Consider the following 25,593-nt stretch of genomic DNA (forward strand, 5'->3'; position numbering starts at 1 on the left):
AGTGGTAACTACTATGCTTTTGAAAAAGGGTTGTGGCATTTGGAGTGATGACAGATGGTCAGAGTAGCATCTTACCTGAAGGTTAGGCTCACTGGGGCAGGGTGACTTTTGGTGAAGTTGTTAACGCTTTTGAGCACTCTTACAGAGTAATTTGAAAGACTTACCAGGGCTGATAGGATATCGCATCTGAGGAAGGGGACATCACATAATCATCACTGTTGTTTTTGGAGAGGCACATTTTTCTTTACAAGACTGCTAATACTGAGTACACCACTGGAGCTTTAAGGCCTGACAGCATCATGTTAACAACCTCTGAATGCTAGCTTGGGAGGTGCTTAAATTGACTTTGATAACCTGTATTAAACTTGTGCTAAAGCTTTGTATGCTGTTATGGTAAAACATTGCTACAGTGGGAGGCCTCGGAGCTAGGGAGCTAGGGTGGCTCTTGAGTCTTGTGATTAAAAAATAAGATGGAGTCTAGGAATTCCTCACTGTTAGAAGAGTGACATGTGCCTATGCATGGCTATGTGTGTGTTCTTTGAGATTATAAAACTCAAATCTGTGCTGCTGAGAAAAGGGATGATAGGAGGGAACTTGTATTGAGCTGCTGTGGCAGGGAGCTGCAAAGACTGTTCATTATGTGTGTCAGATACTGAGCAATTGTGCAACGTTGTAAAGCACTGCAGAGATCATATGGATCCATGCATTGTTCAGCAGCTGCAATTGGGTAGTTGTCAAATGACACTAAATTTTTAGTAGGATCGGTGTTGACTAGATAAAAGGCTGTTGCTTTTTCTGTTTTGATCTTGAACGAGATTATTGTATAATAATATGCTATTATATAAAGATAAGGAAGATAGATGGGCAAATCCTCCAGCAACAGAAACACAAGAAGGAGAATTTGGCTGTGTGAAATGATGTTGTAGGTTGTGTTTGCATACATGCTGCTTTCTCTGTGATAAGGCTTGGAGAGTTCTGCACAGACAGTTCTTTCTGTACCTAACATAATGGAAAACTGCCCTTAGAATATAGTCTGCTTCTGTTTTCTTTGTGCTGGAACTTGGTTCTAGACATGGAGTTATGTCTAAGTGACATGAAACCTTACTGTAAAGAGTTGTGGGCCAGGCACTAAATGGGGAGACTGAGCATCTATGTTTTCTCTTCAGGCTGCAGATCTTTCTGACAGAGTGTTGGCAGCAGCACCTAGTTGGTCTCAGAGTGAGTTGAGGAACAGTATAGGCATCTGGAAATGCCAGTGTTAAGTAGAAGTGACAGCTAGACATAGATCCACGTCAGGGATGTTTTGCTCTGTTGTGCTGCCTGGTGTAGTGGTGTAGCGGGAGTGTGTTTACGGTGGGAGAAATGCTTTCAGATGCCTGGTGATCTGAGGCTTTGAAGTGTTCAGAGGCTGTAGCAGAAGGTAGTTCTCCAGGGACACAGCTGGGTGCCTTGCAGGTGGTGTTACAACAGCCTTGTGCATGATACATAATAGCTGAGCCTTTTCTGCTCATGCTGAGTAGTATATTAGTTGTGGGGTAAAATTTCCTGAGGGCTTGAATTGCTTTATTGGTCCCAACGAATTTTCTGTTTTGTTAGGCTTTTTTGAATCAAAACATATTCTTGACAGATCATTTAAAAAAATTGATACAGTTAAAATTGATTATGTTTTTCCTTTTGGGAAGTGTGTGTTCTTCACAAATACAGAGAAAGAATTCACACTCCTTGATTGCTTTCTTTTATGATCAGGAGGTGTATGTGTTATATACACCCTGTAGCAGTATTATAAACCCACTATATTTACAGTGTAAGGTGTATATAATAGCTTAGGGCAACAGAAAGTTTTCCTACTCAAGTCTTAGAAGTTACCTTTCCAGCACCAGTAGTGTGCTAGAGCTTTTTCTCTCTTGCTGTGAATTACACCTCGTTAGTGGTTTGGGATTTCTTCTTGCTTTTTGTCTGTAAGTGGATAAATGCAAAGGGAAAACTGAGACATGTAGTAAGAGTATGATCCTCCTCCCATTGTTCTCAGTGGTGAAAACCTTTTAAAACACATGAACACCTAGGCAACCTGAAAGGATCCTAACTATAAAAGAATCAGAATGGTCTTGGTATATCTCCTGGAGTGATGATGCTAGCTAGCTAGGCTACTGTGTTCATCCTTAACTTGCACAATCATGTAGCAGGATAGGCACTTAATAATACACCTTTTATCTCTGATATCTAATGATGATAGTGATGCATGTTTTGAATGTGTTTGTTTAGCTTCATGCTTTGGAGTTGTGTATTTTTCATATTCACTGTTATTCACATGGCTTTTGGTAGTGTGGGCTCTCTTAACATCTCATTAATTTTCCATCTGCTGTAGAATTCATTTCTCCCATGAGGTATATAATATTATCTTACAAAAGTTCTACATCTTCCAAATTCCAGTGATGCAGACTTCCCTTGTGGTTTTTTTTTTTTTATTTTACCAAAACTGGGTTTAACTTTGTCTTGATCTTTAGTTGTTTATCTAGTCTTGGTGATCCTAATCCAGTTTGTGACTAACGCTAGTATTCGGAAAACTGTTGATGAACAATAGTAATTTTGGATACTTAACACAAGAGCATAATTTTGTTGAAAAGTGTCTGGAATCTTTCTAAAATAACTCAATTAGGTTCATGTGCTTCAATAATACAGAAGAGCTGTTTTGAATCCTGTGTTTGTTTTGACTACAGTAGATTGTTCCTTCTCTATAATCCAGGAATGGTTCTTACTTTGTCTATTTAGACATAAAAATCAGATCATTAATCACTGAAGTAGCTGTAATTACCTGTGAACTTTTTCCTTCAGTGAGATCCCTCTTCTGGATTAAGTATGAAAATATGGAAAGAATGCTTAAAAGACAAATAACATCCTTTATTTTCCTCTTGCACTTTTATTGGTATACTCAGAGTGGGTGGATTGCTTATTAATGAAAGCAGATTTGGGTAGTTCAGTGACCTGGTCTTGGCACTGTTGAAGGCAGTGATATTTTGCCATTAACTTTAATGGAAGCAGAGTTGAAGCTCTTATTTGAGATTTCTAAAGTCGTTAAATTTAATACTGTTATGGGCTGGATATTTTACTATCATTTGGCTGGCTCCTTCAGTTTTTGCACTTCTGTGTCTAAGTGGTGGTGGTTGTTTGAATCTGTGAATGCATGCCTTATAGTTGGGTTTTGTTTATTCAGTGAGTAAATGTTTTCCCTATTGAAGTGAAGCCCTTGCCAAAGGTCATCTGTTAGCTACAGTTACAGATCTTAGTGGGTAGTAAAATCTCAGTCCCAGGAGAAATTCTTCCACCTTTTTCTTCTAGTATTATGTACAGTCAGTTTACACTGCTCAAAAAAAATACAACAGTCTCTTCAGTAACTTACTAATAACATTGTGTGTTTTCAGTGTGTATTCACCAACTTTATGTGCAAGGGAACAGCTATTACAGAACTATGTAAGAAACTATTTTTTCCCTTATTCATTGTAGGAAGTTGGTTGGCATGGAAAAAATACTCATTATAATATATCCTGAGGAAGGCTGGCTGCGTTTGAGTTGTCCCTTATGCATGGAAATTTTACCTATTGTGCTTTCATATAGCAAACGTAATTTAAAATGAAGATCTGTAGTTTTGGTGCTAAGAGTTGACCTTTCATGTTGCATGGAGTAGTTAATTAATCAAGTGGCCTAACCCTTGTGTATATGGACTGTGTCTAAAGTAGAAGGACACATTTAAGATTGTTTTGATGTGTAGCATCTGTAGATGACACAGTAAAGAAATGGAGATGGAAGATATGGTAGCTATTATTGTATTTCTCACCCTTGTAGCTTCTCTGTGGCATGAGAGAGACCTGGAAATCCATCTTTTAATACTTACATTAAAAAAAAAAAAAGGTGGTCATATGCTTGCTTGCTTGTCTTCAGTTTATGATAAGTTGTCATCAGAGCTGAATTAAAAGCACACGGGTAAAGATCCAGAAGTGCATCATACTGCTACTGCTCTAATTTTGCCAGATGCATGAATTACTTGGGAAGAACTGCATTAAAACCTCCAGACTCACCAGCTCTACACCCACGGAATCAAACACCACTTCGCCAATACATCTTGTTGTTCTTACTTCATTATCTTGTATTCAGGCTCCCTCCCCCAGGTCCAACAGTGTACAAAATACTCATACCCACAAATGAATTAGAGATTTTGAAGTGTCTAACTCGTGCAGTGGTCCAACTAGCTGAATACCTCAGTGGCAGATAGTTGGTCAGATATTAATGTCTTGCCGATGGAAAATACCAGAACCCACGAGAAGGAAATACTAATCTGTGTAGGTATGTGTGTGGTCTATGTATTCTAGTGAGGCTGTTGGTTAAAGAAATCACATCTCTCTGAATGTTAAAATCTTAATATTGTTATATTGCAGGAAAAATCTGTTTCTCTGTTCTGAATTTTAGCTGTATATCTGACACTTTTTGAGTGATTTCACTTAACTCCCCTCTGACTTTTTTAGGTTGAGTTTGGGTATGGACTGATAGGATCCTCAGAAGGAGTTTATACTGCTGCTTTTGTTTTTTTCTCTAGTCTTCAAGAGAACATTTAAATAGAGTGGTAGTTAAATGATCTTCGAGTCTGGCTTCCCACACAGATTAGTAAGTGGCAGTTGGTCACTTTCCCCCCCCTTTTTTTTTCCGTTCAGAGAAATAGAAAAATACAATTGTAAAATAGTGTGGCTTAGGAAGAGTGCCCATGACTTTTTAAAAACCTTTCAAATCACCAGTTTTTATACTGAAACACTAACATTTGCTTAAAATAATATTTTCCGTGTTCTTACCTCAGAATATAAGATTTTTAGCTGTTTGCTGCGAACCTTGCTTCAATTTTGACAATTAATGCCCAGAGTTGCAAAACCTGTGTTCATCTGTCAGAGTTCAACATGTAGGTCCTAGCTTCCCTATCATATAGGCCTTACTACAAGTCCTTCATCTCTGCAACCCCTAAGGACTTATTGGCTTTTTTTCATTACTGCTGTGTAGTTGGCAGTGGAAAATACCTGCTGTACCTGTAAGTCTTACTGGATTAAAATTAGTTGATTTGCACAGGTGTAATATACTGTGGTGTCAAAGCACTACCTTGTCAATGGAGTGTAGATTCTTTCTCTTTTTCCTTTTCTTCTGTTAAAATATTTCTAAAAGCTGACAGAGACTCTGTCAAAAGGTTTCAAGGCAAAAAGGTGTAATTTGTTTGGAATGTAATGAATAATTATGCAGACAAAAATTGTACAACTATACTGAGAGATTTGCTCAGGAGAAGAAACTACAACTTGTTTTGCGGGCCCTACTGTGTGTGCATGACAGTGTGTGTCATTTTGAAAAGCCTTGCTCTGGTAAAAATTGGGTAACCGATACAGATATTTAGGACATCAATACATTAGCTTCAAAGAGTACATCTCAGCCTATCAGTGGACCTCCTGGTCAGTTACTAATTTGCAGAAAGTGGTTTATTGATGCTCAGGGGGAAGGATGTTATGAGGTAGCTTTCTTCAAATGCTGGGTGAAGGCTGTTAAGTGCAGTGCAGCCAATACATGCATGTATCAGTAGAAAATTATAAACAAAACCAGAATAGCGATCACAGAAGTTTACGACTGAGTAACTTATTTTCTGGCTCATTTTGAAAGAGTCTTTTGGAGGTTTGTCATAGGAGCCTGTCTTTGGCTTGACTTACTGATAAAGTCCAGCTGAACTCAGTTGGCTGCCTTGGGTGTGCAGAGAGAGTAAAGGCTTTTATTGATAGATGGCAGCGTGTCTGCAAATGATCATTTCTGTATCCTAGGTCTGTCCACCTGGTCCCAGCATTCCAGATCTCGACATCGGAGGACTTCATGTTCCAGACCTGAAGATCGAAAACCTTCTGAGGTATTTCTGGAATTTGATTTGCATTTTGTTACATCTATCAAATACAAAGCTGTATACATGTTTTGGTAATGGATCCATTTCTTCAGATTTACATTTTCTTTTCTTTTTGCTACATTTTAGCTGGCACCTGCCCTCCACCCCCCCCTTCTTACCAGGAGATTAGGGAGTTCAGCTGTTGGAACAGCCACTGCCAGCACCAGTTTCGATCTGTGAATTTTGTTAGTCTGACACCCATTCAACATAGCTGCTGAGTCTTTCTTGTAGTATTTTAGGCATCAGGGTTTATTTGTAGCTTGATTTGTGAACAGTGAAAATTTACATTAGGGGCATTTATTTCATAGTTTGTATTGGGTCTTGGTATGTGATCTTTGTTAAAGTGCTTGTCAAACTAGAAATCTGCTTCCTGACAGGTCTGTCTTGTGTAGTGCTTTGAGGAAATTTATCAAGGGAGATAGAAATCTTTGAACTTTCCAGGATGGATCAATTGTTAGTAACACATAAATGTGATCCAGTTCTTTGGAAATACTCTTGCTGAATCTCGCCTGTCTTCAGGCAAATACTACACTGCGGACTTTGTAGAGGTTGCAAAGAAAGCGTTAGCTTTGGGAGATGGAATTTCTTCATTTAACGTGTTTGCCCAATACATGTGTTTCTGATGCATTAGTGAGTGATTGATGATGAGAAAAAACTTGGTTTATTAATCTCCCCAATGACAGTATACCCAAGTCCCAGAGAAGAGTTTTCACAAGAAGAATCCCATTCATTGTTCAGTGTGAACTACATCTACTGCTGGTGGTTTCCAGCCTTTTTTGATTGTTGGCTGTTAAAGACCTTTTTTTTTTTTAGTTTGTGAATGTGGAGACCCCTGGTGAATTTATTCTTGCTGGTGATAGGCGTGATTTACTTAGTTACCTTTTCTACCTCCTTTGGAAGTAGCCCTTTAGTTTTGAGAACTACCTCATGAAAGGGTATCAAGAAATAATCCAAGATAATTACGAATCTTGTTGTTTTTTATGTGCTTCTGTGTTTTCCTCTCCCTTTCCTTGCATTTGTTGTCAGAATCTTTGCAAATTTGTGCTGTTCTCTCTTGTTTTCTCAGCCTGGATGGACTTCTCATATACTTCCCTTCAGCTTTGTTCGACAGTCTTTTACCCCTCTCGCTCCCTCCCTCCATTTGCATTGTTTCTGCTCATGACAGCACACTATGCTGATGATAAGTGTGCTGACAGAAAAGTGACGCTTGCTGAACTCCCTGGGTGAAATCCTGGTCTCACTGAAGTTGGTGGCAAAATTCCTATTGACTTCAGCGTGGCCAGGGTTTCACCCTTTAGCTTTGAAGTGTTCAGTGCTTCTGAGAGCCAGCACTTCTGTAAGCTCTGCTTTGCTCCAGGCAGTCTGATTGAATCAGAAATTAGAGCAGAAAGAATGGTGTCAGAGGGCCACTGGCCTGGGAAGGAGTTTCTTGGCTGTCAGGTGCTGCATTAGCTTTGCTTCTGAGGGATTTCTGCGACAAATTTATCTGAGAGCCTGAGTTACTTTGGCTCTCACGTTGAGCAAGTTTTGCGTCCCATTTTATATTTTTAGTCTTCTTTTCATTTGATGTTTGATTGCCTTAATTCAAATCACTTAGAAGTGCAGAATCCCCTGGCCAGCTGCGCTTGTTTGTTTTGTGAGCCAGTTTACTTTGTGGTTTATTTTTCATTTCTTGATTGGAGCCTCACAGGACTTGTAATTGGATTGTTTAAAACATTCCATTACATTTCATTACCTGCATTCACCCTTTCCTTCATATGGTAATATTATTTGTTATTTTTTAACGTTGGCAGTTTTTCTGAACATGTCAAGACAAGTGTTAAGAAAAATGTCATGATTTTATGCTATTTTTGTCACAAAACCAGAGTGGAAACAGAAACATACTGAGACAGAAGTGGGGTAGTATGTATGTGTGTTGGGAAGGAGGAGAGGTTTCAAGACGTGCAGTGTGGCAGGGCAAATCACGCTTTGAAATATTCTCAGAAGTATAATTAACGATCAGGTTCACTGTTTCCCTAAAATACTTCCCCAAAATCGTAGGGAATCTATTGAGATTTCAGATGTGTGAGTAGTGTATGACAGAAATTGCTGTCCTGGGGAGGCCTGCCTAATTAGCACTCTGTATAGACCTGGTTCTTCCTCAGCCATATGCAACAGTTGGTGGGAGCTCATGTAAAACAGTGTGGTTTGGGACTGGGAAGTTCTGTCACTTTCCTCCCCCCCCCACCCCCTGCCCCACCCCCCAGCAGCCCAATAAGAGAATGTAGGAGCACTGCCCTGGTAATCCATCTTTTCCTTTGTAACTGTGCAATGTGAGGCTGGGTGGATGTCCACCACAAACTGAGAAGTCTGCAGGGAAACTTCTCTTAAGACATTACCTATCTTCTTCTTGTCCTGGCGGTGCTTATTTTCTGTCACCTGGTTGCTTTTTAACCCTTTCTTTTGAATGTGGCATTGAGTAGTTAAAAATTTGTGGTTGGGGGGGGTGAGTGCAGTTGCTGTAGTCTGCAGCAGCCTTGCCTTACAGGGAGAGCAGTGTGGGGAGGGCATGAAGACATGTAAACAAGTGCAGGCTTGTAGTTCTGATGTCTGTGATAGCACCCTTTGCTTTCTGCAGTGTTGATAGGCAGTGGCCAACCAGGCTGAAGCTGCCACAACAGTACCACAGCATGGCTGCTACAAGAGTGAATCCCTTTTTATTTCATTCTATGACTTGTTGAAGACAGCATCGCTGCTTGTTCATGGCTGCTAACCCAAAAGTTGCCAAACATCCTGCTCATTTTAGAGGTGCATGCCTTTGCAAAGGCAAAGTAAAATTACAGCTGTGATGCAGAAGTGTCCGTAGCTGATCGAATAACAAGCACCTGTACTGAACAGAGAGCTGCCACCAGAATTCCAGTTTGGGTCTTATTTTATTTGATCTTTTGGGTTATTATTTTAAATACTTGCACAAAGAGTCATCTCCTTAGAATTTCCTCTTGCGGCTGGTCATGGTAAAGTCACGCCTTGATTTCTACCACAGGGAATTTGTAGAATGTCTTTGGGTTAGTCAGAGCTCCAATAATTAAAAAAAAACAACAAAAAACAACCAAAAAACCTTGGAGCAAAAATGAGTCTTCCTTGTGCTGCTGTTTTAAGACTCAAAGCTCCTGCAGCTTTTATTGCAGCCAAGACAGAGGTAAAAGCGGGTAGCACCTCTTAGCATTATGTCTGTAGTGCAGGGGGGGAGTGCCAGGGCTTGTAGTGCAGTTAGCTGGAAGTCATTCTGTCAGTATTTGCACCCTCAGCCACCCCTTTCCCTGCAATGAAGCTAAACATCGGTCCTGCAGTGGGCTGGGTTAGTTCATTGTTGATACAGTGACCTTGTTACACACTGTGCTCCATGGTTACCCTGAAGCTGTGAATCATAGAGTGTAAATATCAAATGTCAGTGTCTCTATTTTTCTCTCTTGGTCACTCTCTTTGCAGGTGTTCAGAACGGACCTGATCACTGCCATGAAGTTACATGACTCCTTCCAGCTGAACCCTGATGAATACTATGTGCTGGCAGACCCCTGGAGGCAGGAGTGGGAAAAGGGAGTTCAGGTGCCAGTTAGCCCAGGGACCATCCCAGAACCAGTAGCCAGGTATAGTTTGGAGGAATGTAAACAAATACACATACGTTTATGCTAGCAGCTTATGTCTACATTGCCTTGGCTTCTTGAGCTTTATTCCGCAGTGTCTAGCTAGAAAGCTCTTGGTTCTCGGAGACGAAGAGCAACCTGCCTCAGCTTTTTGAATGGTTGGAGAGGTCAAGAGTAAGGCCTGTTCTGCCTGTGTGTTGAAATATGAATGTCAGAGAATAAGTTTTGGCATTACATTAGGATGGAGTGTGATGACAGAACCTTAAAAATAGCTTCTGTTTTTCAGCCCAGACTTGACCTCATTCAGCATGGCTGGGAAAGCCTTTGTCTGAGGCTTCTTGTGTTTAGTTCCAAGCCATAGGTTCCTTTCAAGGAACAGTTAGACAAGCCAGATTTAAGGGCTAGAGAAAACAAAGCATTTATTTTGGTTTCACGTTATTTTTTTGGTTGTTTCATTTACTAACTTAGGAAATGGTTTGTTGTACAACATTTCACCTGCTTTAAGAACCATCCAGATGTCCATGTAACTAAAATACATTAATGTGAGATTTTCTAGCTTTTATCCAAGAAACCCTTATTTTCCTTACCTTGTTTGTTACGCTTAGATATTGTTTTCTTTTCAAATTAAACAGTACAGTTGTAAGGGCAGGAGTGTGTTGCGGCCCTTTTATGCTTAGTTGGGACTGGAGTTGGAGAAAGTGAGAAGAACAAGGATTACTGCCATTTAATCATACTAGATCTCTTTGAGTAAGTCCAGGCTGGCCCATAAGGCATTACCAAATGACCCACCAGTGCTGGTGGGGTCAGAACAGCCCAAACTGATACACAGCAGAAAATTCTGGGTGACACTACACTGCTTCTGTTAGGTCTGCATCTGCCAGCTTTAACCTTGGAGTAGGTGGACTACAGGAATGTTTGTTAGCGCTTTCTGTGTTCTGTGCACCAATCTGCAGGTGGCTGCACAGTGCTACTAGGTCTGTACAATGAGGAACTTACCCACACATCAGGTAAACCCTTTCCTTCCTTCTCCTTCTGAAGGATTGGACTGGGAGATCTAAGGAGAACTTGGCATTTTCCTCTCTGCTGTGCAGTTTAGAACATGGGAGCATATTGTTTCCCTGCAGTGCTGGTAGCCTACTTCACACTGACCTCACCCAGTCCCTGCATAAATGCACACACATTGTATCTGTGTGCTCACATTGTCTTCTCCTCACTGCTTTGTCTTTCAAGCACCTCCCAAGGCTGCAGGAGGGTCAGGAGACCTGTGGACTTTAGCAGAGGGAGACCTTCTGGGGGATCCCCACCCCATTTCTTTCAGGGAGGTGGTTTGGTGGCTGCATCAGATCCAGGTACTCACTTAGGAGAGAGCTTTTCTCTGCCAATCGCCAACAGAGATGTTGCTCCATATTTAAGATACTAAAGGAGATGGGGAAAGAAGACACCCACAGTTGTGGGTATCAGCTCAGGAGGCACCACTCTTTTTTTTAGGTGATGAGCTGTCTTGTATAGTCCTACTGGTGAGTTCCTCTTGGTCAGAGAGGTCCTCTGATGCCCGATTATTATCCTGTTTGCTCCCTCACAAAACACTTGGGGAGCCCTGTGGTGGTGCTGGAGCGCTGGAACTGTTCTGTGCTTAACTTTGGGAGGGGAGGGAGATGTTCTGTAAATTGAATCGGCAGCAGTCAAATAGTTGCTGGTGTAGAACGGAAGCAAAATACAGTACAGATAGCTGATGCTGTTGAGGTACATAATAGAGAATAAAATATTGTCGTCTTTTAGTGACTGGTCAGGGCAGCAAGAGTAGGTTCAGAGGGGTGAGGAAAGGAGCAAGTCTGTGTGGTGATTCAGTGTAAGCATGCAGTCAGATGGATAATTCAGTTGAATGTGCTTTTTGGTATGTAGGAAGTGTTGCTTTTTTTACTTCTTTCTATCACAGAAATAAAGAGATGAAGGTGGTTTGTTTTGAAGCCAAACTAGCTGTGTTTATTTCTTCTGTGCCACTGCAGTGGTATTTAGACAGCGTGTGCAGGGTGCTGCCCAGAGGTTATGATTTCTGCACGGAGGGCTACTTGGGAAGGAATTTATGGTACAGAAGATTCGGAGAGCAGTGCCCCGTTTCAAGTAAATTCTCTGTGAGATGTAGTGGTCTGTAATATTTTGATATTGTACAGTATGACCAGGAACAGTTTGAGCGGTACAGTTAGGCTGGCAAGATCATTCAGATTTGTATTCTTCCATAGTCCCCTTCTGCATCTCAGGAGCCCCAAATTCAGCATTTGGCTCTTGCCCACCATTTCTCAGATCTTTGTCTGAAATAAGCTAGATGAGGGGAAGATTTAGGTCTGTGCAGGAGACTGAAATAGGTAGAGGGTTTACTGAGACCTATGTGTGCAGATACAGTAGTGGCAGATGAGGGTCTTCTTATAGTTAACATGTTGGACCTCAGATGGGGGTAAAATAGGATGGAGAATCTCCTGCTTGTTGTGGAGCTTAGGCTATTCCCAGCACAAAGTTGTGTCCACATGGAGTGGTGCTATCTCCTCCCTTGTAGCACTAGAGTGCAAAACAATCATCAACACTAGTGCTGCAGGAGGCAGTCATTTGGCAGTGTGGCCTGTCATTCCTGGAGGTACCGGCATTTAGTTGTGAAGCGCATTTCATCCAGACTGAATTTCAATGTGTGCAGTTAACTTAAGAGAAGGTGCACTGTCCCCCTGCTGAGAGAACCGCACTGCAGGTGGACTGACAGTTACCTTGCTGTTTGCAGGCAAGTCACCAGCTTGCTGGTAGAATGACTGCTGTCCTTTGTGAATTGGGTGGTTTTTGCCCCCAGCTCCTGGCTTTGCAAAGTGGTGGCATTGCAGGAATCTGACCTAGAACAAGTTATGTGCTGTAGGTACTTCACCGTTTCCTGAACCAATGCCTGTGGTTGAACAAAATTTCAGTTGGCTTGCAGCTAAAATATGCTTTCATAGTTGGTTGTTGGCCAACTGGAGCCTTCAAAACCTGAGAGAAGGTAGTTTCAGCAGAAGCTGATTAATATTTGCACTTGGCCTGGCATGATATTAGTGATTGTGAAAGAGCAAATGCAGACCCAGGATGCCAGAGTTTGGATCAGCTTGGGTAAGCAAAGGTGAAGCTAGTTGCAAATTACTGATTCTCTGTGGAAAGGTCTCCTGAATTTCACGAAGATGGCAATTCTGTAGCTACACACACATGCGCACACACACACACGACAAAAAAATCAAACATACTGGGAGAAAGAAAACTTCAAATGTAGCAGGAAATACTAATTTTTTTTTTCCTTGAACTTTCTTGATCTTGGTATTGTAGTTAAACAGATTGATTTAAAAAAAGTCTTAAAACGGAGTTCAGCATCTCTGTATATGGCAGTCATCACTGCATAAATACAGTGTTCCTACTCTAGCTTTAAACAAGTGTGAATTTCAGGTAAGAGTAAGCAGAGCTCTATCCTCTAATCTTTTCATTTTATTTAGAATTCTGGTAATAAATTGGGTTTCTAGACAACTCCAATTAATTTCTTACAGTACTGCCAATCTGTTATGAAAGCGCACTGTACTGTTTTCTCTTCCCATCTCGGTGCAAGATGATTGCTTAGATGGTTAGATGGTCTCTGATGGTTGTTAGTCACTTAGAATGAGGCATTTTGAATTCTCTAGAAACAAGTCTCTCAGCAGCCCAGCATATCTGATGTCTGCTTGTCTTGTTTGTTTTAGGATTGTGTCCGAGACGAAAGCTGTCACGTTTACACGTCCCAGGAAGTACATTGTTTCATCAGGTTTGGAGCCTCCAGAGCTGGGCTATGTTGACATTCGAACCTTAGCAGACAGCGTGTGTCGCTATGATCTCAATGAGGTGGATGTAGCATGGTTGCAGCTTGCCAATGAAGAATTCAAAGAAATGGGTGAGCAATAAGTGCTTGTGGTTTTGTTACTTTTTTTTTTTTAAAGCTGGCAATCTTAATAATTTTAGGGAGGGCAGCAGTGGGAAGAAATGATAGATGTATGAAGAGGTAGTAATCATATGAGTGGGGGTAGCCACGGGAAACCAGGCCTGATGTGGTTAAGCCCTAAGATATATGCTTTCATTACTGCTGAGTTGTATCTGCTTAGACCAGGTCAGAATCTGGCCACATGGCTTTTTTCTATGCTGCTTTCTGTTTCAGAAGGGAGTTGTCACAAAGTTTCCATTTTGCCTCAAGGTTCTTGAAGAGAACATCAGGTAGACCATTCAGGTAGTTTTTCCAGTTAGTCCTTTTTTTTCACGTATTTATTTCTCTCTGCATCACACATCTGTATCATCTTTTTAGCTAGTGATGTTCAGTGCGAAGAAGTTAGACGAGGTTTAGAGAACCTACATGAGCTGAATTGCACAGGGAATGAGACAGTAAGGAATTCCCACAGTGATTTATTGGAGGAATCTCCCAAAACTTACTGTGACTGTGTGCTCCAGTTCTGAAGCAGAAAGAGGAGCTGTCATAAGGGGAGCAACTATTCCCTTTTCTACAGAATGGATTGTGTGTGGGAAGGGGCAGGGGAGCAGGGCATGAACAGGAACATTTCTTTGGTAAGGTGTGTGCTTCAGGAGAGGATTTCACTGGAATCGAAGAGGATGTAAGTCAGCACAAATTTTAACCACATTGTTTAGATAAGGGAAAAGATGCTGTGCCAGATGGAAGAGAGTTGGACATGTTGGTGAACACTGTTGATTTTTGTTTTAGCATTGTGGCTGTTCCCTGCTTTGGGTTACAGTTTAGTCATACAGGTTTTACCTGGCTGTAGTCCGTACTCGGCATGACTCAAGACCTGTTAAACCACAAACTGACCATTTGTAACTCTTTAGAAGTTCTCTGTTTTAAACCCATATATGGAAGAAACAGATGACCTAGCCTTGACCCAAGTCTCTTACCCAAGCCTTTTTTCCAGGTCTCAAGTCAGGCCTGCTCAGGTTTAGTGTTGGGCTTAGAGGATTTCGGAACAGTTCATGACTGAAGAGTTTAGGTTACCTGTCCAGTTATCTTCAGGAAAACAGCAGCAGCAAGTCACACAATCATAGAATGGTTTGGGTTGGAAGGGACCTTAAAGATCATCTGGTTCCAACCCCCCTGCCATGGGTAGGAACACCTTCCACTAGACCAGGTTGCTCAAAGCCCTGGCCTTGAGCCAGGTCCCCTTAGCTTTCTTCAAAATAAAATTAAAAATACTGTTTATGATTTGTAATTGATACCCATCTATCCAATGTAGATAACTCCCTCACAAAAGATAATTGTCTTTTGTGAAAACCAGAGGAGGGCTACTACAGTGTTACACTGGGGTGTAAACAGCATTAGCAATAAAACGGACAAGAGGGGCTCTTCCTCATGCAGATACGTACCTGTGCATAAAGCCCTGTGGTAGCCATTCTGCTACACCAGTGTAAGCCTTCAAAGTACATGTTGCACGTGAAACACTGAAACAGCTAGAATTTCACAGTTCTGATCTTCCATGCTGTATTTTGGTGCAGTTTGTTGTAGTTTGTTTGCTCTAATTCTTTATCCACTCAATTTTGCTGTACACAGACGGAAGGAAATGCTCCTGTCGCTACCAGGCAGTACATTGTGGGTCTTGAAACATGAACCTGGGTGCTCTGTCAGACACTGCACTCTGCAGATACTATTAATGGGCATTTGAAAAGTGAAATAGTTCCTGATTTGCAGTTGTAGCACTTCCTTTATGGTATCCCTGCAGCTATGAATTCCCTGTGTTTACTTTGGTATCTGTTGGGAGTGCTTCAGGTACTGAAAATGTATATTCTATCTTTAAAAGAATGAATGTAAACATTTGAACTGAAGCCACAGCCCCTTGATTCACTTTTTTTAACCCTTATAAATGCACAGCCAGTGATATATCTCTAAAGGTTGTTTATAAAGTGATAGCAATTGTGAGATTAGCATTTAGTTGCAAACTGGTATAAAACTTGTCAGCATCTGCTTTGCTGGTGCAATATTTCTGGGCTGCAGGGCAAAATTCACTGTCGTTCATCAGCAGGATTTTGGATGTTCCCTCTTACTACCTTTCAGCTGCTCAGTTTGGGTAGTATGGGATGCATTGATCTCTGCTGCAAGGATTTACCTGTCAGTAAGGGAAGCTGGAATTACTTTTGTAGAGTGTTTGTCTTCTGATCTGAGGGAGGTATAGAGTTTTTTTCCTTCTTTGTTTTGTGGGATTTGTGGCTCGGTTATTCACAGGGAGAGCTGAAAGGCGGATTTTCTTGTTAAAGCACACATCGTGAGGTTGCCATCTTTTCTGTATGTCACAGTAAACATTAGGTATTGGGAATTAGACCAGAAGTGGCATATCCTAAGCCTACCCTTCATTGTTGTGATTTAAGTATATGGCAATTCTTGTGCTAAACTGACTTTGCAAAAGGAAAATGATTATTTGCAGTAGCATAGCTTTCTTGGTTTCACTGGTCTTTGCATGGCATGATTTTGTGGTAAATGTTGGCATACTACCGACTTGGAAGTATTACAGCCATTGTCAGAGCAAATGAGAGATGGAAGCCAGAGGGGGAAGCACCGTGCTCTTTTTAGATACTTTTCTTGCTGCTTCTGTGATAGATATTTTTTCAGGTCTATGATGGTAATTTAATATAATGAACAAATCTGAACTGATAGAAATATAGAAAACTATAATGTAATCAGCCTGTAGCTGTGGTGTTATGAATAGTTTTCTGATGGATGCTGTTTGAAAAGACCAAATCCCAGATTAGATGTTGTATTTATTTATTGTCCCAGATTTGATGTTGCATTTATTACAACTGTGTTTTTCATTTGTTAAAACTAATTCATTGGTGTAGCAGGGTCTGATGGAGACCTCAGTTGAGGTTGCACCCATTTGCGTTGGAACTTGTAAAAACCCAACAACTGTTGTTAGAAACTGCAAGTTACAAGTATCATTAGCAAGTTTTGTCATTGATTTCTCCCCTCTGCCCCCATCACTTTTGGTTCAGAACACTCCCAAATCTTTCACCAAAGAGTCAACATCTGGGTTGCAAAATTGAAGCAAAAGCCATAGACAGTGCTGTCCCCGAAGGAAAAATGAGAATATGACCAGGAAGCCAAAATCAGTTTATGAAAGTTTTTCTCAGGATTTTGAAAGATTGGTTTGGATACTGTGCTTCTGTTTGTTTAATACAATTATAAGACTTCTCTGACTTTTTGGGTTTTTTTCACAGTTTCCCTAGTTCCTGCTGGAATAGGCATGATTGTCTAGGAATGACATGTGTACGTGTGGGGCTCAGCTCTGTTTACTCATCTGTTAAAAAAGAAGCTGGAGATGGGTGTGGCGGTGGTTATCACTCTTTCCTTTAAATAAATAACAACTCTTGTTTCCCAGGGATGCCTGAGTTGGACGAGTACACGATGGAAAGGGTCATAGAGGAGTTTGAACAACGATGCTACGATAACATGAGTCATGCTATTGAGACGGAAGAAGGACTTGGGATTGAATATGATGAAGACGTTGTCTGTGATGTCTGTCAGTCTCCAGATGGAGAAGATGGCAATGAAATGGTGTTTTGTGACAAATGCAATATTTGTGTGCACCAGGTATGGCAGCCAGGGCACAGTGTGGGGGGTGAAGGTGTGGTGACAGAAACTTTTCCAAACCATTAAAGATAACAAGATTCGATTTTTTCCAGTGACAGATGTTGATCTGTTAAGTTGTTGCAGAGCTCACCATTGAGTGGTGAGATGAATTCAGAAAATACGTAATTGAGAAAAAGAATTGTTACACTTAATTCTAGAAATGTCACGCTAAGAGGGTTAAAAATGGTGTTGCTTATGAGTGGAGGAAGTTACAAGGTGAGGAACTGCCTCTCCAAAACATACACATGTGTATTGTTGTATATTCTCACCTGGCCACTACTTTTGCTATATTCTTTTCCCCTCTTTCTGCACACTGCTGGGGCTAACACACCTCTAGTATCAGCAACTTTGGCTCAGCAGGGAAGGGAAAAAACTTTCAGGCAATCACTAGGGACACTAGTAGGATTTATTATAGTCAATTTAATTTAATGGAGGACCTACTGACCTGAGCTGAGCTAATGAAGCACTATTACATACCACCTTTTTGTGGCAGGTAAGATGTCATTCATCTTGCCATGAAAGAACAGAATTTTAGTGTATCTGTTTCCATGGATGCTTCTTACTGTAGCAGATGACTTCCTATCAGCTGTCTTTCCCTCCCAGCTTTAAGAAGTTTGCTTTGTCATTCAGTATTCGGAAAACTGTGGTGTCTGGTGAGCAAGAGTGGCATTTTCTTGCATGTGTTACTTAAATGCATTTGTACTAATGCTAAAGAAATATGCCTATGACAGCTGTAAGGTACAAATGGCTATCTTGCAAGATACTCTGATGTGGTGGTTTTAGATCTGCAGTGGATCTCTATCCTTAGTCTCAGATCACGTCAAATCTGAAACTTAAGAGAGGTAAAACTGACAGTTATTGGGACAGAGGTCTCCATAAAGACGCAATCTCCCGAAAAAAGTGGTCTTAATTAGTTGCTGTTCTGCACTTTTCCCTCTGATTAAGAAGTAAACCCCAGTGCTTTGGATTAACACTGAGTATTGCAGAGCAGAGCTCTTTTAATTTGCGGTTCTTGCCTTTTGAATTAGATACAGTCTAGTTCCTGTTACGTGTAGCCTTTGTGATACTGAACTTCATCGTAGATCACTGCTGGTAGGGTTGTCTGTCAGGAGTCCCCTTGCCCTTTGGGCTGGCAAACATGTTCTTCATTTCCCCAGTTGAAGTGGGCAGTGTTTTTTTGCCTAGCAGCTGGTCATGACTTCTGCTCCTTTCACTGAAAGATCTTTTTGGGGAACGAATGGGTAAAGTGGTTGGGTTAGTTTATGAAAGCATCCTGAGATCCTCCACAAGCTAATGTTTCTGTAGTGTTAGGAATTCCATAAAGAACATTTTGAGAGTTGCGAGAGGCTATGTGTGAACAGCTCATCCATGTTGTTTCCTTTGTTTTCTTTCCCTTTTCTGTAAATGGGAACACAGGCCTGTTACGGGATCTTGAAGGTGCCGGAAGGCAGCTGGCTGTGCAGGACCTGCGCGCTTGGCGTTCAGCCCAAGTGTTTGCTGTGTCCCAAGAAGGGTGGTGCCATGAAGCCAACCCGCAGTGGCACCAAGTGGGTCCACGTTAGTTGTGCTCTGTGGATTCCAGAGGTAGGTGCTGACCCTCTGGGAGTTCAGGGCTGCAGTGATTCTGGGAGAGAAGAAATCTGTCAAAAACGCTGTTCAACCTAGTGTGTGTTGCTACAATGAGTGTAGCATGTACATAGAACTTCTTAGGAAGACAGTGTAAAAGATTTTCAATTAGATGCAAAGTCTGGCAGGATGGAGCCTCTTCTGTAAAGGAAGTAATTACCTTTGTCAACCAAATTAGGCCTCAAAAAATTAGGCCTTTGCTGCAGGCAAAGCTCATTTAACAAGCACACAAAGTACTGTTATATTTTGTAAACAGAACTTTAAAGGTGAATCAGGAAGGTTTGGATGTGACAGTGAGAATTCTTGTGGGTTCTCATAATCAAAATATTCATCCTGTATGACAGTTTTAAATTGGTGGGCTTCACCTTGAAACAGCTTTGTTCATTCAGCGAGGAACTGGTTTTTTTTTAAAAAGGAATTTTAATTTTTTTAGTTCTTTATAAACTGAGGAACTTGGAACACGCTAATTTTGCATATGTGCCCAAGGAATTTAATTTCTTTGGTAAAATTGTTTCCCTTTTCAGTTAACAGTGTAATAGTCGCTCTGTGTTTTTTAACCTTTTTTCTCTTAGGTGAGCATTGGAAGCCCAGAAAAAATGGAGCCCATCACAAAGGTTTCTCACATTCCCAGTAGTAGGTGGGCACTGGTGTGTAGCCTTTGTAATGAAAAAGTTGGAGCTTCTATACAGGTAATTTAATTGCACAAATATCAGTGTGTTTTGTTTTGTCAGTTTTTGCAGATACAAAATGTGTATCCGCAGTAAACTTCCTTTGATTTCCTGTTTGTTACTGTGGCCTTAATTGCACACAAAGTGTTTTTGAGTATTGGTGTGCTCTTACCTTCTAGGCAGGTCATTCCATAAGAATTCCTGATTTGTAGATACGCTGATATGTTTATTAATACACTGAAATAAAACTTAAATGTTGTTGAGTAGAGGGGAAAAAAACCTGTATTTCTGTAATGTACCACATACAAAAAGGAAGCTTGAAAGCTGAAAGCTGCTGTGCTGAAACCTATCTGCTAGTCCTTATTTAGCGAGTTCTAAGACAAGTTGGATACCTCAGTGGGAGCTGAGTATTTCCTGTAACAGCCTGAATTTTGAAGGTGCTGAGCATGCCGAGCTCTCAGGGAAGTCAGTGGAAGCGAACAACTTCACTTTGATGATACAGCTAGTTGTAGCTTTGAATTTCTAATTTTGGCTACCGCTTAACATTGGACTGTTTTGGCTGTAACTATTTTTTCTTCAACTGTTTTATTGTTGGTCCAGCTTTTAAGTTGCTGAGGAGCATATCTGGTCATTTAATATTAGGCTTTTTGAGCAGTAGGAAAGAAAGATTGTTTGACTGGTCTGCCCTGAGATTCAAGCAAGCCACAAGCTGAAGAAATGAGCCCCATTTCCTCTGTTGATTGTAGGTAGATTCTGGAGCTCGTAGTCTTTCGAAGGAGAAAAAAAACTCCTGGGTGTGAGTTGCCCAGTTCACATTGCTGTAGCAGCAGTGCCACGTTACTGTTCTGACTTCTGGTGCTCACTTGAGCTCAGTGATGATGACTGCCCAGAAGAGCAAGCCGGGGCAGAATCAAAACGCATGTCTAGTCCTCCTAGTTCCAGAAAGAATGATTTCCGTATGCAATAAATAATTAAACTATAAAGCCAGCACAATGAAGCCATTTGTTTCATACCAACAACTCACATTCTTGGGCCAGTGCCAGTTTGTCTCATTGCATACTTCGGAAATTCTCTCTGCAGTTTCAGTTGGATTTGGATTCAGCCTTCCTCACCGTAGCCTGTGAATTGTCACCATTAAATAACTGAATTGATCTGCACCAGAGCGTTTCAGACTGGGCAGTGTGGTTTCACCTGCATATTTATATTGGGTTGCTAGCTGTAAAGCACTTGCAGATCCTTTACAGTGGAAAATCACTCAGAAATGTTAAATAATAATTTTAGGAACATTTTTAAAATCTAGAGAGATTGAGAAAACCCCTTACCAAGACCCAGATTTTTGAAAGAGGAGATTACTTGGTTTCCTGAGACACGAGACAAGACTTTGGTCTAGCTTACTTGAGAAGAAATGATGAGAGTAAGGACAGGTGACCCACTCGGAGTTGTGTTGTGATTGTGTAGAAAAAGACAATAAAGTATAGCTTAGTGTTGTGGTAATGTTCTTCACCTTCAAGGTGTGCTTCATATACTTCAGCAAAATGATCCTCAGAAGGCTCCCTGTGACAGATAGGGAGATATTACTGTCTCGTAAGGAGTCCGAAGAAGTAAAGCTCTTTCTATTTTGTGGCTAGGCTAATGTTACAGGATCCATGATGGTAAGACACAGAAATTTCTAAAGTCCTGCACTTTTTTAAACTTAGGTTTTATCCATTTCCTTTTTTCCTCTGCTCTGAGTCATTTGATGAGGTTGCCAGAAAAAGTTGTAAAACAGCAATGCAGCAGTAGTTCCAGTGAAACCTATCAGTCCGTTTCCATTTAAGGGATGTATAAAATAGTCAATGTTAAGTAGAGAAAATAAATCTGTCCACAGCATATAAATTTGCAATCGTAATACCTCCTTGCAGAGCTGTCCCCTTCCTCTTGGCCACTATTGCATAGTTGAAACTGTTTTGTCCGTTCTCCAGACGTGTTCTGAGGGCTAACTTACAGTAGTTTAAGTTAAGTTGAACACTTGAGTATTTATGTATGTTGGTGTGCAGGGGAGTGTCCTTCCATATTTCTTCTGATACCACCTCTCCAGTGACGACACAGGATGACATGCAGGCACGATGGCTACCACTTCAGACTGTTCTACATTTGAAATTATGGGGCAGAGGCAAACAAATTACAGTTTTGCCTGACATGTTATAGGAGTTGTATAAATCTCAGTATCATTAAAGCTAGCAGTGAGAAATACATAGATTGGTGTTGTGAAATTTCATACAGCAGAGAACAACATTACACAAAGCCACTGCAATAGAAAGGAAGTAGCGTTAACTGGATGAACTGAGAGAGATTGATCCTCCAGAGATGTTATGAGATGAGCACAACAATTAGAAAAGCCAGCAGCTGGAAGTATGTGTTAGGCTGGGCAGAGAGCAGCTGCAGTAAGCTGGGAAAAATGAGAGTGCATATTCTCCCAGGTTCAGCAGATTTCCTTCCAATGAGGCAGGCTTTCCCCTCTTCTCCCAAGAAAATATTAGCCATGCTACAAGCTGATTGTTCTAGACAATAGCAGCCTGGAAACCATGGCTTAAAGTACTCTTCTGTACTGTTTGGTGTTCCAGTTGGGCTGCTTTTGCCGTGTTTGCTAGTAAGAGTGGAAAGGGCAAAAGATGCTTTGGTATTTTTTAATTCCTTTTATATGTTGATTTTACTAAAGAATGTTCATTTGAAACTTTGGCAGTTTAAACTCTGTTGTACCTTTATATGCCATCTGGCTGCCGAGTCAACCTGAGCAGGAAAACCTGGAGGAGAAAAGAGATTTGGCTTCTTTACACAGTACTGTACAAACATCCTAGTGCAATGCGTTTCTCTTTAAGGTTAGATGACTTGTGTTAAGCACAGTTTTGTTTCCTCCTAGTTAATGTTCATTTCCACTTTTAACATCTTTTCACTGGAGGCAGAGGTGCAAGTTGACACAAAAGCATATATATGCGTGTGTGCGTGTACATACATACATATATGTAAACCTTTCAGTTTGCGGCTGGCAATAGCTATGACAGCATTTTGCAAGAGAAAGTTACATGTAATTGAAATGAAGTGCTAAATCAGTTGAACTAGTGCCTGTCACTCCATGATGGCTGGGTTCGCTGGGAGGGAAGAAAGATGACAAAAAATTGAATTTCCTGTTCTCCTCATCCCCCAGGTGAAGGCTGTAGTCAGTGAAGTAGTGACTGACAGTGACTTAATATTTCACATTATAAAATAGGGGTAACAGGAAAAAAAAAAAATTCCCTTTGGTGGAGGCCTTTTTGGTAGCACGGGGTCCAGGTGTTGGGAAAGACTTTTAATTAAAAGTACCAGACTGGCCTGGAGCCGCCGAGATGTTTTTCCCTCTCTCTCATGCTGGCACAGTCAAAAGGGGGAACGTTTTCCTTTGTGTATCACTGCCTTATGTGAGTGGCTCCGGAGACGGTAAGAACGCTCCTCTTGTGGATTTGCTAGTTATTGAATAGCGTGATTGGACTAGGGAGGGGTTAACCATTCCTGCCCCACTGGGCCACTTGATCATTGCCTGGCCTGAAAGCACTAAATTGTAAACCTAATTAAAAGAGAGCAGGAAAGTACATGCAGCTTAGAAGCAGAGCGCCATAACAGGGTTGTTCTTCCAAAGCAGTCCTGGCTGCTTGAACAGTTTTAGGTAGTGTGGCTTCTTAAATTTATATTCGATTAATTTTAATTTAATTTCTGTAGTGTTCAGTGAAGAACTGCAGAACAGCCTTTCACGTCACCTGTGCATTTGACCGTGGCTTGGAGATGAAGACCATACTGGCAGAGAACGATGAGGTGAAATTTAAGTCTTACTGTCCCAAGCACAGCTCCACCAAGAAAACGGATGATGAGACTTTCAGTGAAAGCCCAGGTCAGGAGAATGGGAATGGGATTCAGGACAGCTCTCTTCCTGCCCACATCGATCCTTTCCACAGCATGGATCAAAACCAGGAGGAGGCCCACAGGGTCAGCCTCCGCAAGCAGAAGCTCCAGCAGCTGGAGGATGAGTTCTATACGTTTGTTGAATCTTTGGAAGTGGCTAAAGCGCTGCGGCTGCCTGAGGAGCCGGTGGGATTCCTTTACCAGTACTGGAAGCTTAAGAGAAAAGCCAACTTCAATAAGCCTTTGATTACCCCAAAGAAGGATGAAGAGGACAATCTGGCTAAACGGGAACAGGATGTTCTGTTCAGAAGACTGCAGCTCTTCACACACCTCCGGCAGGATCTGGAGCGGGTAAGGCACTGTGCTGCCCCGCACCTGTGCGAGGTGCGCTAGCTTTCATTAGTCACCTTTCCAAACGACGCTCTCAGTTACTGCCCTCGTGTGCAGGCACTCCGTGCCGCATCTTAGCATTGTTATTGTCGGAAAAGACGGTTAACACTAAACTTCTACAGAGCACACCAATTACCCTCTTCAAGTAGAGGTTTAGTTCACAGGGCCAGCAGGTCTTGGCTTGTAGTATCCACTCTCCTTATAACTGGATTGTTGTATTTCTGCTTACGCTTTTTTACTGATTAACACTGATGGATGTGGACTGTACTGCAACCCCTGGCTGGAGCTTTTTTAGCCTTTAAGGGCTTTCTCTGCTCCTTTCCTGGTGCACAAGAAGGAAAAGATTATGGAGCTTACTTTGCTCTGCAGCAGATCTGTTTCTCATTGACACAGCATAGTAGGAGGACATTTCACTGGACTGTCTCTGTAGTAAGTTTAGGAGGCATATGATGTTCCACTCAGGTTCTGAATGTTTAAAGAACAGTTCTGTAGAATCAGTTTGGTGTTTTAAGTACGTCTGATCCTGCAAGGACCCAAATTCCTTCCTTTCTGGTTTTTTTAGGGGTTAACTAGTAGAATTTAAGATAAGATAGAGTGAGAAAGAGTACTGAAATTATTTTAGTTTGTTACATCCATACAGCATATGGCTCTTACAGGCCACGTACAGAACCTGGCTCAAGAGGTCCTACCTCAGTGTCAGTAACCTTTGGGAGAACTAGAGCCTTTCTTCCAGAATGCTATCTAGTCTTCAAATCAGCACAGCAGGTGCTCAGGCATCTACTGCATCCTTTGGTAGCTGCTACCTAGTATCTTTCATTTCTCCTCCGTCTGCTCAAGATTTCTTCTGATCTTCTCTGTGATCAGCTAAATAAGTTGAGTTTGTCACTGTGTTCTCTGGATCTTACATTATTTTGTAGGTATCCTTTCCATTTTTAAGTGTGATGTCAAAACAGGATACATCATTCTAGTAATATTTTTAATGCTTTACTACTCCGTTGTTCCCACTGATTGTACATCCAAGATAACTTGGATGAAAAAAAAATTAAAAAATGGGGCCTACGTTTTTTTCTCCTTGTCAAGATAAAGTCGGGTAGACTTCTTTATGACTTGACATTAGTGGCAGTATCATCCATCTAGACACAGACTTTGAAATAGTGTTATCCAGTTCACCTAATGAAACAGGTACTTCTGTGGACATGATGTATCCATTGTGTGTGCAGCTTGGATCAGACAAGGCGAAGAACAAAAGACCGTGGACTGTATCAGGGCAGGTACCGGGCTAGACAGATCCCTTCTCATTCACATCCACAGAGTAACGACAGTTAAGTAAAAGTACTGGCTGTCCTGGGACTAGAAGCCTTCAATAGAGCAGGACCTTAGCAAAACCAGTCATGCTTGTTAAATGTCTCCTCCTTACACTGGTGGTGAGATCAGCTGCCAAGGTTGTAATCCACAGGGCACCAGGCTGTATGCAGCTACACTGAACTGGGAGAGGAGCCTTGGGAACACCCACATATACTTCCCTGCGATTCCCTCGCCTCGGAAAGAAATAACTGCTGAGCTCTACTAGAGTGGAGGCTGTGAAACTTACACAGCTGTCTAGAGTTGCCAGTGACATTTTAAGGGCAGAAATGTAGCTTTCTTCTAAAAAAAAAACCCCTGGAGATAGTCAAACAATCAGTTTGTTACTGTTTCCAGTCCTCGCTACCTCTGTTGTGCTATGGCATGAAGAGACTGGCCTGCCTTCATTTTGATCAATCATACTGCAATGGC

At 41.4% G+C, this 25,593-nt stretch overlaps 1 protein-coding gene across 8 annotated transcripts in view; it reads left to right on the forward strand.

Annotated features, from left to right (window-relative positions):
- Positions 1–25,593, forward strand: part of JADE1 (jade family PHD finger 1) — a 56,005-nt gene that overhangs the window by 26,947 nt on the left and 3,465 nt on the right. For 6 of the 8 annotated variants that reach the window (XM_049814702.1, XM_049814700.1, XM_049814698.1 and 3 more), the window contains exons 3-9: positions 5,838–5,920; positions 9,422–9,579; positions 13,314–13,501; positions 16,974–17,185; positions 18,641–18,808; positions 19,423–19,539; positions 23,251–23,781. In XM_049814702.1, coding sequence (XP_049670659.1) covers positions 5,838–5,920; positions 9,422–9,579; positions 13,314–13,501; positions 16,974–17,185; positions 18,641–18,808; positions 19,423–19,539; positions 23,251–23,781 — 1,457 coding nt within the window. Of the gene's footprint in view, positions 1–5,837; positions 5,921–9,421; positions 9,580–13,313; positions 13,502–16,973; positions 17,186–18,640; positions 18,809–19,422; positions 19,540–23,250; positions 23,787–25,593 lie in introns of all 8 variants that reach the window. The other 2 variants (XR_007507747.1, XM_049814703.1) reach the window with 2 other exon arrangements.

This window comes from Accipiter gentilis, chromosome 12 (genome assembly GCF_929443795.1).
Source record: "Accipiter gentilis chromosome 12, bAccGen1.1, whole genome shotgun sequence".
NCBI lineage: Eukaryota > Metazoa > Chordata > Aves > Accipitriformes > Accipitridae > Astur > Astur gentilis.